The 14,407-nt window shown below is 36.8% G+C and overlaps 1 protein-coding gene across 1 annotated transcript in view; it reads left to right on the top strand.

Annotated features, from left to right (window-relative positions):
- Window positions 1-14,407, top strand: part of LOC106878674 (uncharacterized) — an 84,987-nt gene that overhangs the window by 33,886 nt on the left and 36,694 nt on the right. Inside the window, exons 6-8 of the mRNA XM_014927959.2 lie at window positions 3,103-3,245; window positions 10,464-10,527; window positions 12,046-12,163. Of these exons, the coding sequence (XP_014783445.2) occupies window positions 3,103-3,245; window positions 10,464-10,527; window positions 12,046-12,163 (325 nt within the window). The remainder of the gene's footprint in view (window positions 1-3,102; window positions 3,246-10,463; window positions 10,528-12,045; window positions 12,164-14,407) is intronic.

Genomic DNA, 14,407 nt, shown 5'->3' with positions numbered 1-14,407 from the left:
GGTTAACTTCAGAGTTATCATTAACTCATTTCAACCCAAAATTGAAAATAATTGTAGCACCGGACGCCAGTGAATATGGTATAGGAGCGGTTATATTGCATAAATTTAATGATGGTAAAATCAAAGCTATTGCATATGCATCAAAAGTTCTGTCCCAGCGGAAAGAAACTACAGCCAGATTGAAAAAGAGGCGTTATCATTAATCTTCGCAGTTAAAAAATTCCATAAATTCTTACATGGGAAGAAGTTTACACTGCAAACGGATCACCGACCGTTATTGTCTATTTTCGGTTCGAAAAAGGGTATCCCCACGCACTCAGCAAACCGCTTACAACGCTGGGGAACTACTCTGTTGAACTACAATTTTCAGATGGAGTTTTTGCCATCAATGAAAATGGGACATGCAGACAGGTTGTCTAGGCTGATTCCTTAATATGAGGAACTTTTTGAAGACACGGTGATTGCATTGTTAAAACTAGAAAAGGAACTGAAGAACATTTTGTGCAATGTAGTATGTGATTTGCCAGTAATGCTGGAAGAAATTAAATTGAAATCGGAAAATGAAAGGTTTATAAATAAGATTAAAAATATTTTGTGTAACACAAAAAATATAAATGAGCGGGACGTAGGTTCAAAGTACTATTCAGTATGTGATGAGGTATTATTATATGAGCAAGGAGTGGTAATAAATGAAGTACTGCAAAACAGAGTATTAAAAGATTTTCATGTTGGACATCCGGGGATTGTCCGGATATAGAGCCTTATTGGCCAAATATGGACAAGCAAATTGAGAGACTGGTACAACAGTGTAGGGGATGCACGATGGCAGCAAGGGCGCTTCCAGTGCAGCTACAGCCTTGGCCAAAAACGGATTCAGCATGGTCTAGACTACATGTGGATTTCGCAGGACCATTAAATGGCTCCTATTATATCATTGTGGTGGATAGCTATTCCAAATGGCCTGAAGTGTGTAAATGTTCAAGGCCAACCACAAGTGTGACGATTGACTTCTTGGAAGAACTGTTCGCTCGGTATGGAGTGCCAGATACTATCGTGTCAGATAATGGGACACAATTCACAGCGAAGGAGTTCAAAAGATTCTGTAAGTCAGTTCAGATGAAGCATGTGTTAACTCCGCCATACCACCCAAAGTCAAATGGGTTAGTGGAAAGATTCGTCGACACATTCAAGAGAGCTTTAAGGAAGACCAGACGGGAAACCTTTGAAGATACAAAGATGACAAAGTTTTTGCAGGTGTATAGAATAACACCGAATCCAAATGCAGAGTCGGATAGGTCACCCGCAGATTTGATGTTTTCCAGAAAAATTCGTTCTATTTTTGACAAATGGTTGTCGAGCAGGAAACAGGTGACAAAGTGTATTTTAGAGTATATAATAATGGAAAACAGGACTGGGAACAAGGAAGTATAACGGGACATCTGGGTAATGTGATGTACACATTAAAAGGACCGAAATATGAACACAGAAGGCATTTAAACCAATTAAAAAAAAAGATATACCAAAAACCAAGAGAGGCGAGAGGAACAAATGGATACATGGTATGATTTGTTCGAGGTCCCAGAACTACAAGTGAAAGCGGAACCGACACGTAGGTCAAGTAGGAAGAGAAAACCTACAGAAATGATGGAAATAAATGCTAAGAGAAAAAGATATGCCAGTTTCTCACCGAGGAAATAAAATTGATAAATTCGTTTATTTTTTGAAAAGAAAAAACAAAACTCAAAAGGGAGCCGTGTTGTGTCGAAGCCCCCAGGTGAAGAAGTAGGATCTCCCAAGACATATAAATAGAGGTAATCTGGCCGTGGTAGGAGTGTTGTGTAGCAGTCGAGTAGCAGTTGTGTAGTGGTTGAGTAGAGATCATCCGAAGGTGCTAGATAGCAGTAGCTTGAGACATAACGGAATTTGAATATGACAGTAGGACCTGGTGTGTGAGGTCCTCACGGATGTATGCAGCAACTCCACCATGGCTCCTTTCCGTTCTGTCTGTTCGCAGTATGGTATATTTTGGTACTTGTACTTCTGCATCCTCTATATCAGGCCTCAGATGAGTTTCCATGAGTGCTATGCATAGGGCTTGATTGCATGCAGCAAGGTCTCTCAGGAAAAGATTTTGTTTTTGTTGTGATGCAACAAGCTTCCAATATTTAGTAGAAATATTTACGCGACGACTGTGTTGGTGTTAGGGGAGGCCATCCCATGTCTGTTGATGGTGGTTGTCTTGTGCAGTGGTGGGCAAGGTTCTGTAATTGCGCTTGATGTAGCCAGGTCAGCTAGTGCACAATCTTTTGCGCCATGCAGAAAAAAGACTTTTGCTCAGCTGCTGCCTTTCATATAACATCTGAAGAGCACACTGTATCTGTATAGTTCCTTTTTGGAGATGATTGGTACCTTTCCTCTGGGAAGTATTTCTCCTTGAGGCCCCTGCAGTTTTAGTGGTGTCTCTGGTGAGTAAACTGGCAGTTTGTACCGTCCTCCCCATGCCAACATTTGACTTGCAGGTAAAATTTGCACATCCTCGTCTTCATATGTGTACATATGTGCTTGCACACACACACACTCACACATGCATGCATACACGTTCACACACACACACACACACACACACCTGTCCCTAATCCCTAATGCAAGTAATTGTAACAGACTGGATTCTGTTGAACAATTCAAGGACCAAGGTGTACTGTTAAACTGACTGAAAGATCAAGTCTGTCTTACTCTTCCAAAAAACATGGATGATCCTTAATACAGGCCCAAATACAGATACTGTTTACTCAATTACACTCACGGAGCATTAATCCAAAGCTATAATAGAAGATACTTGTCCAAGATTTCACACAGTGAGATTGAACCTGAAACCATGTCGTGAAACAAACTTCTAAACCCACAGCTATGGTTTAACCCATTTATGACTTATGTTCATTCATGTTCTTAAAAAAATAAAACATTTGATACAAAGTATCTAATTAATTAAACAAAGATCATTAATTCTTACATTTTGCCAATAAATTAATAGATTTAAGCAACAATTTATTATTGAACCTGATTTTTTGGTGATATGTCATTCAGTTTACTTCTTTTATTTAGATTATGATGAGAAACCACTAAAATTTGGAAATTTTGATCAGAATATGGAAAAGTTAAAAAACAATGAAGATGTTTCTTCATCATGTTATGTGAATTTACCTCCAATACCATCCCATGTCAGTTTAGTAGCCACAAAACCAAAGGTAAATTTTTGGATATAAATAGTCAGCTAGCATTGAAAGGTCTTTTTATTTCTCTTGATTCCTTTGTTTCATATCATTTCAATGTATTAACCTCTATAATGTATTAACTGTTATAATGTGTTAATCACTGTGCTGTGTTAACTCTTATGTGTTAAACACTATTAGCCTCTATAATGTGTTAACTATTATAGTGTGTTAAACACTATGTCTTAGCTACTTTAATGTGGTATCTGTTGTTGTATGTTATGTATTTGTTATGTATTGTTCTGGGCAAGATTGCAATCTGCATTCAGAAGTGAGATTCCAGCTGAGGAGCTATGAAGTTACATCTTAGTCACCCATACTCCCAGTTCTGTTCAGTTTTAGAGTGGTAGTACCTATCAAGGGACCTAATAATGCATCAAATAGCAGAAAAGGGTTCAGTGGCTAAAGGTATAAAAGGACTTAGAAGAGAGATGGTTACTAGACATGTGTCACACGGGTTCACTGGTGTGTGGACATGCCATCATTTCACATGAACCAGTCTCCCTTCTTAAGGCCATGTGTCTCAAGTACAGACTCAGGAGAGCAAGAGATTAGCAGAAGGTTACAGGAAACCACTGTTGTATTTTTCTTCAAGAAAGATCATTAATCTTCAGACTTCAGCATGAAGATCCATGATTGCCGATGCTTGTAGGTGTGGTACATGATATGAGAGAGGTTAACTGTTATAACATGTTAACCTCTATGTGTCAATTGTTATGTGTTAATGTACAATATGTTGATCATTATGTGTTAATTTTATTGTTAACATCATTGTTTTATGTCTGCTAAATTAACTTCGGGGTTATATCTTTACTGTGCTTGTAATTAACCACAAGCTACATACATACATATATATATACCAGTAATTAGACATTAGTTACCAATAATTAACTATCAATGATATAGATACTGTAATAGTACAGTTCCATATTAGTTGTGTCTTAGTGAAGCAGATTACACTAAATGGTTTTATCTTTGAAGATTAACTTTCCCCCTTACTTTCACTGGATTAAGCTTATGGAGCTCTGTCTTCAATGACTTCAGTTGATTGGCCCTTGTGCCAGTAGCACGTAAAAGCACCCACTATACTCTCGGAGTGGTTGGCATTAGGAAGGGCATCCAGCTGTAGAAACTCTGCCAGATCAGATTGGAGCCTAGTGCAGCCATTTGGTTCGCCAGTCCTCAGTCAAATCGTCCAACCCATGCTAGCATGGAAAGTGGATGTTAAACGATGATGATGATGATGATATCATTTCTAACACTTTTGTCTGCTCATTGTTTCATAATTTTTTTGTAAGCTACAAATTACAGATAAGACACTGAGAGATATAAGGCTTTTGTGCAAATTTGTTGGTGCATAACCTAATGCACCTATGATAAGAGGTACAAATGAGAATTCACAGTCAGGGTGCAAGAGCTGTGATTTCCACATTAATTCACCATAAATGGTCTCTTTTTCTTAGAATTTTGATTGTACATTCACGTCCACTGGATGTGAATGTATGTATGTATGTATGGATGGATGGATGGATGCATGCATGCATGGATAGATGCATACATGCATGTATGCTCTTCCTCTTTTTAATTTAGAGTAAATTTTGACCAGCCTTGGTAGCAAGGTTGTGAAGGAAAGCATCTTATTTTGTTCATCATCCTTTAAATCTTAAGGTCTTGCGGACTTTTATTGTTCCAGATATTGCGATCATTTGTAGTGTGTGTGTGTAACCTCAGTTGACAACAAAGGGCCTCTACCTCAGAGTGAAGGGCAGATTGAACTGTGTGATGTTTAATGTATGAAATATAATGCTGCATGGTAGAGAATTTGTAAAGACTGACAAAAAATGAAGCAAGTTTTAATGGCCATGTAATGTTATCTACAGAATGGCAAAGTACAAATTAGCCAAGAAAAACAAAAACTGGATGCAAGAGGAATTATATATAATGTGCAGGCTGTATTAGTATGGGTTTGTGATGTATATAGAAGAGCACAGCTGTATAAAGAAGTGTTGTGGAAGAGAGCCAGACTGAAGAAATTTTGGAATAAAATGGTAAAGATTGATCTCAAGGTGTTGTGGGGTCAGAAGTTTGCTTCATAACTACATGGTTTTGGGTTCAGTCCTACTGCATGGTACTTTGGGTAAGTGTCTTATGCACACCCCTGCTTTAGAGCCTCATTTTTACTTAGATCAATGGGTTTTCTCATGCACAGCAAATTGTCACCCGTCTCAATCTTTTGTCATATCATTGGTAAGGCTCAACATCTGAAGGTAGTTTTTCACATCATACAATGTCATCCTGGGTTTCCCTTTTCACAGGTTCCATCCACACTCAGTGATCAGCACTTCTGTATGCAGCTGTCCTCATCATATGCATCACATGACCAGTCTTCTCTTCTGCACACTACATCTGATGTCTCTTATGCCCAGTTTCCCTCTTTGCACATACTTTGTTGTACATGCGGCACAGTCAGTGGAACATGCTAGTTTTGTTTGTTTCATGCCTTTACTTGTCTGCAGCATCCACAGCCCACATCTCACTACCATGTAGCATTACTGTTCATACACAAGTATTATACCATGTACCTTTCATTCTGAGAGAGAGACCTTTGTTGCCAACAGAGGTAATAGCTCTCTGAATTTCCTCCATCTTATTCTTATTGTAGCAGCTATACTTTCAGAACTATCTCTTCTGCTGCTAAACAGATCACTTAGGTAACAAAAAGTGTCTACTACTTCTAAGGATCCTTCTGGTCATTCAAGGAAATCCATTCCCTCTTCATTCATATTGTATTCATGTGTATTGCTCCTAGGAATCTTCTGCACACAAAGTCCAAAGTCCGCTTTCTCTATTAACCTTCCTGTGATTGCCCTGTACCTCTTATGTTTACAGTTGGTACATCATATGGAATTTTTACCTACACCTTTTATACATAATGAGCAGGGCCATTTTCCTGAAGGGATTAGAGATTTGTCTATTTTCTTGCTTAGTAGAACTTTGGTCTTTGCTAAGTTAGCTTTAAGGCCCTTTGATTCTAGGTTTTGCTTCCACACCTGGAATTTCTTTCTAATTCTACTATAGATTTGGCTATAAGAACAAGGTTATCAACAGTCTCAAACTCCTCTGTTATAGCCTGGAAGTCTATAATAAATAAGAGGTAATTGAGAATCAAGCTATAGTGAACTACTAAAATTCATTATTATACTCATTAAATTCATTACTATAGTCATTACTAACTCTCACCTTACTGACAACACCTCTATACATTGTTTGGATGGCTCTCACCAGGCATTCATGTATCTATCCCAAACTTCTGCAGTGACTACCAGATGAGTGAGCAAGAGACCTTGTCTCCATGTCAACAAATACCAAGAGTACAGTGATTTATTTTTGGCTAAATACTTCTCCTGCGGTTGTCTTACTGTGAAGAGAGCATCAGTAGTACTTCTCCCTGGTACAAACTGCACCTTACCTAAGTTAACTCTCTTCCTAATTAGTTGGGCTGTAATCCTTTCTGTGACTGCCATGACCTGGCCTAGCAATTTGATACTTTTATAATTACTTCTCTCTAAGACATCACCTTTATCCTTGTAACAGTTGATTCACTAGGCAACAAAGGTTTTGTTACAGTAGGTGTTCCTAGCTAATTTTGGTATGCTGATTTCAACTCTATAATTAGATTTTTCTATCATGTCTAAATTTTGTTTAAAATGCAAATCACTTAGTAAACTTTCCTACTGCATCTAAATCATCATCATCATCATCATTGTTTAATGTTCATTTTCCATGCTGGCATGGGTTAGACAGTTTGACTGAGGTCTGGAGAGCCAGTGGCTGCACCAATCTGATTTGGCAATGTTTCTACAGCTGGATGCCCTTCCTAACGCTAACCACTGAGAGTGTAGTGGGTGCTTTTTACATGCCACCAGCACAGGAGCCAGTCAGGCAATATTCGCATTGGGCATGATTCATTGGTGCTTTTTATGTGCCACCGGCACAGGAGCCAGTCAGGTGGACCTGGCATCGACCACGTTTGGATGGTGCTGGTTTTGATATGAAACTTGCCCTTTAAGGTTAAAGCAATTTTTATTCGCCAACTATATACAAATTCTAACAATTTTGATCAATTAAATTTATCCCAAACTGGAAACACTGAGTCAAGAGCATAGTAACAGCTCAACAGTCAGTTGCTACGTGAAAGTCAAGTAGAGTGGTTTTTGAAGACAGCAGTTCAACTGGAGATTCTGCTAGTGATATAGAAATAGGGAAATATAGTGTATATGTTCCAGATGCAACTAGTTCCTCACATTTGTTAAGTCAAGTGGATGTTAAATGACTTAGTGCTGCACAATTTGGAATTACCAAAAGAAAAGGCAGAGTTGCTTGGTTCCCAGATTCAAGAATGGAATTTTCTCCAGCCAAATACCAAAGTTTCCCATTTCTACCAACACCATCTGCAGTTTTCATCATTTTACTTACAAAAGGTAAACCTTTGTTTCTGCCACATCAGTGGTCTGATGGAAAGGATTGACTTTCACTATGATCCAAAAGAATGGAGACCGTTCATTGACTCTAGTAAAACTGACCTTAAAGCTGTATTACTGTAGCATATGCCACTGGCCTTAATGAGACTTATGAACCAATGGAACTGCTGCTAAGACTCATCAAATATAAGGACCACATATTTGTGGTGACTCTAAAGTTGTATCATTACTTTTTGGGTTACTGTTGGGCTACACAAAACATGTATGTATCAAGGATTGAACAGAAAGAATACAACAAGGAGAAAAGTTAAATGAAAGCAGAGCAAATGGGAAACTAAACGAAAACTAAATGGACGAGAAATTAGACAAAGACATGATACATGGAATATTTGCAACTGAGTTTTTCTCTTCAGTCAATGATGCAAAATATCATAACAGTTTTGTGCCATGTCTATAGAATAACGGAGATGACCAGAACAAAAAATATGATCAGCCATCTAGAATATGTTGTTGGTAAAGAAAATGTGAAACACCCAGCACTTATTGACCCTCAGAAAGTACATCTTCCACTACTTCACATATAACTGGCTTTATAAAAAAATTTGTGTAGGGTGTGGATCATTAAGGTAGTGGTTTCCAATATTTAAAGGGATATTGACAGATGCTAAGCTGGAGTTTTCACTGGACTACAAATGCACAGCGTTCTCCACAACTCATTGTTTCCATCTAATCTAAATGAGAATGAACTAGGAGCATGGACATATTTTGTTGAAATTGTCAAAAATTTTCTTGGAAACCATGAAGCTGAAAACCACCATGAACTCATAGAAAACATGCTTAAATCTTATGAAAAAATGGGATGCAGAGTTTTCTTTGAAAATGGATTTTTTAGATTCTCATCTTGACTTCTTCCCAGCCAACCTTGGGGCTGTGAGTGACGAGCATGGTGAATGCTTCCACTAACAGATCTCAATTATGGAAAACAAATACCAAGGTAATTTCAACTTAAATATGATGGGAGATTATTGTTGGTTCCAGTAAAAGGAGAGTTTGTCATCCTACACATGGCAAAAGAAGAGGAAATATCAAAGTTTCACTTAAGAACAGGAAGTTGCCTTTTGATAGTAACAACAAAATACTAATGTACTTTGGGTGGCTGGTTGGACACTGGGGTGGTAACTCTGCCAGCAGAATTCCATTGTCTGTTCTAAGCTGGAAAAAGCAGGAAAGACATCTCTATTCACTAATTATTTAAGTTTGATTGCTTAACATAAAATGTGGCATGGAAAAGTTGCTTAGATGGCTTTCATAATAGGAGTGAGTGAGAAAAAATTTAAAATAGGGGGTTTTGGTTATACAAAATCTGCACATGATAAAGAAATTTAGATATCAGATCTGAAATTAGCATCAGAAATTTAGTAGGAATCAGTAGTTTATATGTCTGTAACAAAAAAAAATTGAAATTTGTTACCTAGTGTTATAATTCTGCTACATCAGTTATTGGGTATGATACCTTCCTGTACAACCTAATTAGTTATACAGGTGACATCATCTTGGCAATAATTCCTGATGGACCAGACGCTTTTCCTGCCTTCATATCCTTCACTGCTTTGTCTATCATACTGTTGTCAATTCAGCTGGTTTCTCTGTTTGGTCCAGTAGGAAATTTATCTTTCTCCGATGCACTATCCACATTTAGTAGTTTTCCATTGTAGCCTCTTTCTTTTCAAAATTGTTAAGTGCAAGTGTATCATTATCCAACTGTATGCACTTCTCTCCCACAACTTCATGATTTTCTCAAGCACTGTCTTGCAATCCAGAAAACCTCATGCCTACCTCTGATCCTTATGTCAGAACATTGGCAAACTTCTTCCTTTCTACTTCTTTCATTACTAGATTGACCTGTCAGCTAGCTTCTCTTCTGATTTCTCTGCTACTCCATTGTTCCAGTCTGTCCAGGCCTGTCTCTTTACATTTATGGCTTTGTCAGCTTCCCTGTTCCATATTCATGTCACCCTTGGTCTGACTGGAACATTGTATTAGCCACAGATTTGGTCTGTTGCCCTCTATAGGTTGTCCTGATGAAATTATGAGTTAAATGCTTCAATTTTTACATCCCTAAATTTCTGACTGTTCACTGGATCTTTAAATTTCCAGAACTTCCTTTTCCAAAGTAGTTTGTGTCTCTGAGTCCTTTTAGCTCTTAATCTGAAGTCACTAGCTATTAACCTAAGTTAGGTTATACATTGCTCATCCGAGAAGCAAGCGACTTTCTGTAATGCCTTGTGTGCTCACATGATTGGTAGGTGATCTGATGATTGGCTGGTTTCTTGAAGTTCATGTCGCAGGTCATCAGAACATTTGCATCAGAGAACTCTAAGAGCCTTGTTTCCTCTTCATTTCTAGGATTGAAGTCATAGCCCCCAGGTACACATACTGTGCAGTACTTTGGGCAAGTGTCATCCTCCAGGCCTTTTGTTATTGACATCCATCATTCACTTTTAGCATTACTCATCTCAGTTACTGTTCACCACCCTCTCACCTCTATATCACTATCCCACACTCTTACCCACTCTAATCACACTGATACTCCCTCCACCTACCCATTCTGGTTCCTCATCTATCATTACTCTCTCTTCTATTCACCTCCATAGCCATTTTCTACAAGTTTTAGTATCTAATGTGTCTAATTGACAATTTCTGTTTGTTGTAGTTTGACAAGGCTTGTTGTGAAAGAAGACAAAATCTGCAACAACAAGAACTGCAGATGCAACAAGGTACCAAACAACATTATTTCCCTATATGAAACATCATTGTTCTCTTCACTTCTATAACTAGAGTGCTTTCACATCATTCTTACATCATAAAATATACTAACTTTTATTGGAAGTGATGGATGTCAGTATGTTAAATATTATTATTAATATTTGATTTTATTTATTGATATTCAAGACTATTAACTTCATCTTTAGAAATATTTTCAATATTTACATCTACACGATTTAGTTAGGTCTCCAAAAATAAAACATTTGATTATGATCAGAGATAAACCAATTTAAACTTAGTGTAGATATAATTTTGGTTTCAAATCTTGGTACAAGGTCACAAGTTTGAGGGAATGGTGAAGTCAATTATATCGACCTGAGTGTTCAACCGATACTTATTTAACCGACCCCAAAAGTCTGAAAGGCAAAGTTGATCTTGGTGGAATTTGAACTTAGAATATGAAGACTGATGAAACATCTTTGTGTGGATATGATATTGAAAACATTAAAGATGAGGATAAAAGTCCAGTAAATTATAATTTTTAATGATCTGATCATAATGATTTATCTAAAATATTTTATGATTAGCTATTTTATCATTCTTGTGTTGTAATATCATTGATATTGTTTATGATATCCAATATCATAATATAGTTAAAAGGTGGTGAGCTGGCAGAATTGTTTGTACACAGAGCAAAATGCTTTGTGGTATTTTGTATATCATTGCATTCTGTGTTCAAATTCTGCCGAGGTCAACTTTGTATTTCATCCATTCAGGGTCGAAAGAATAAGTACCTGTTGAGCACTGGGGTCAATGTAATTGACTTAACCCTCCCCCAAAATTATTGACCTTGTGCCAAAATTTGAATATTACAATATAGTTAAGATGAGTGAGCTGTGTGTTTTTAGCTCACAATGTCTCATGAGAAACTTTGTAATAAAATATTACAACTAGCACCATTCTATGTTTGTATGCTATACACATTGTTACATAAAATATTAATATTATCCAGTAATATTCAATTATTTTATGTCTTCTATTGTCTGTTTTCTCTTGATTGTGACAGATGTTTGTTAGCCATGACTGCTATCTCATAAATTGTATGGGTGCATGTTTTAAAATGTATAACTGAAAATAAAAAAGGTAGATGTGCTTGTTGAAGCTGGTTGTAGAAAATGGGATACTCAAGAGTTAAGTGTTCTATCTTTAAAGATAGGACTTTAAACCTTGGCTATATCTATTTCACATAAATATTTAAAATTGTATTTATGTAATTAGAGAAATCTTTGGGATTCTTTCTTATCCTGAATTAAATCTAGCAACAGTTGGCAGATGGTAGCAGTGGAATGGTTATTTTCTGAAGAAGCATGGTACTTAGTAACTTCCAATATGGAGAGTTTTGACAAAGATTCTCAAACTTTAACTATGAATTAGAAGAAATGTGTTTTATTTAGAAGTGAACCTTAAACAATCTCTTTTTATATGAGATATTCTATAAAATGAATTAACTTTCTATGTTTCATTTTCAGATTTATCTCCAAATGAATTATATATTAACCTGAATGCTGAGTGTGAAGAGATTGGCTGTGCAGAATGTAACAGAAGCAATTACACTAGGAAAAATAAAAGAAAAGTGTCTAAACAAAGGTAAATATTACTTTCAACTTTGACATTTCTACAATATCAATTCATATAGATGGAGATCAATATTAATTTCAAATTATGGCACGAGACCAGCAATGTTGGAGAGGGGGAAGTCTATTGCATTGACCTCAGTACTCAATTGGTGCTTATTTTTTTGACCCCGAAAGGCAAAGTTAGCCTCAGCAGATTTGAACCCAGAGTGTAAAGATGGATAAAATGCCATTAAGCATTTTGCTTGGTGTGCTAATGATTTTGCCTGATCACCACCTTAGATAGAGGTCCATATTATCAGTTCTTCTAGATATTAAATTACCAATTAATATAGATTATCTGTCAATATTAATGATCAATAAGGTGGAAAACTGGCAGAATTGTTAGCATGCTGGGCAAAATTCTTAGCAGCATTTTCTCCATCCTTATGTTCTGAGTTCAAATACTGCTGGGATCAACTTTGTCTTTCCTCCTTTCAGGGTCAATAAAATAAGTACCAGTTGAACTCAAAGAGGCACAACCAGGTCAAACCACTGGTGCCTCAAAGTCCTTCTATGGAGATGTATTGAGTGTGTTGTCAACACACATTGTTTGAAAGGTGATCTCTAAAGAGACGAAATACAATAACAACTAACATATTCATATTCAAATTTGCCAGAATGTGCTAAGAATGAATATGTATGCCATTGTATTGATTCTCACTGTTTTATCTGCTGTTGATTATTCATCATATATTTATTATCATAATAAAATTTAGATTACCATAATTTTTTATCTTCATAATATATGTGATTTAAATCTAATTTCCCCCAAAAGTAATTAATTCATTAAAATTTTTTTATTACTTAGCCAAAGTATAAATGATAATTACAAAAAAAGACATTACCTTATACTGCAAGGTTCTGCTAGCTAGGAAACATATGTAGCTTGGATTTTACCTGCTCCATTCCCTCAATTTGGATATATATATATATATATAGTTCAATTATTGGGATTTCAATCAATAGATTTCTGGGTATTCCATTTCAGATAATGCAAAAAGAACATAATGAGTATTTTTGATGGAAAACTCATGGTATTTATATGCACATCAAGAAATAATACTTGAGGATAAAACCAGTACAACAGCAGGGTATAAAATATACTACCTTAATTAGCCCTTACTTGAGTTAAAATTATAATTAGAAAGGAACTACACGCGTTTCTGTATTGGGAGATCAGAATATATGTAATCATCAGATTTATAATTCTACCAACACATCTTCAGGTTCATTTTTCAAAATATTTGGGTGTGAACCCTGCTGTACTCTTTCACCACAACTTTCTCTCACCTTTTCTTCCTGTTTCTGTTGCACCTGTATTCCAAAGAGAACTACATTAAGGGTACATGTGTCTGCAGAGTGCTCAGCCACTTACATGTTAATTTCACTAGCAGGCTGTTCCGTTGATCGGATCAAATGGAATCCTCATTGTCATAACCGATGGAGTGCCATGACATGCATAATATATATAATCTTATTTTCTTATCTTATATCAGCTTATGTCTTACATTATAAAAGGAACACTGAACTCCGTCTGGCTGTCCATAATATCTTATTTCAGGAGAAACATTTAGAGGTAGAGGGAGGGACAAGGGGAGGGAAAATGGGGCTGTAACTCATATTGGCCATGCCGTACGAGGCAAATTATACATAGTTCCAGTAATAATGACTGTATTATTGGCCAGCCAAAGTATATAAGGTGAGAGGTCACCATATAATTTTGCTTTTTTTTTTTTCTAGAAAAAGAACTTTGACAAGGAATGTTGTTTATCTTGAAGTTATAGTATGAGATATTCTTCAATGAATATATTTATTCTGTAGAATATGAAGAAAAGTATTCTAAATAAATGTTCAACAATATTCAAACTGTTACTAATGTTCGTCGTCCTCGTCGTCGTCGTTTAACATTCGCTTTCCATGCTAGCATGGGTTGGACGATTTGACTGAGGACTGGCGAACCAAATGGCTACACCAGGCTCCAATCTGATTTCGCAGAGTTTCTACAGCTGGATGCCCTTCCTAACGCCAACCACTCAGAGAGTGTAGTGGGTGCTTTTAAGTGTCACCCGCACGAAGGCCAGTCAGGCGGTACTGGCAACGGCCACGCTCAAAATGGTGTATTTTATGTGCCACCCACACAAGAGCCAGTCCAGGGGCACTGGCAACGATCTCGCTCGAAAGTCCTTACACATGGCGCGGGCACAAGTGCCAGAAA

The sequence above is a fragment of the Octopus bimaculoides genome, chromosome 5 (genome assembly GCF_001194135.2).
Source record: "Octopus bimaculoides isolate UCB-OBI-ISO-001 chromosome 5, ASM119413v2, whole genome shotgun sequence".
NCBI classification, from domain to species: Eukaryota; Metazoa; Mollusca; class Cephalopoda; order Octopoda; family Octopodidae; genus Octopus; species Octopus bimaculoides.
Note: the sequence above shows the minus strand (reverse complement) of the source record. Positions and strands in the feature narration are given on the sequence as shown.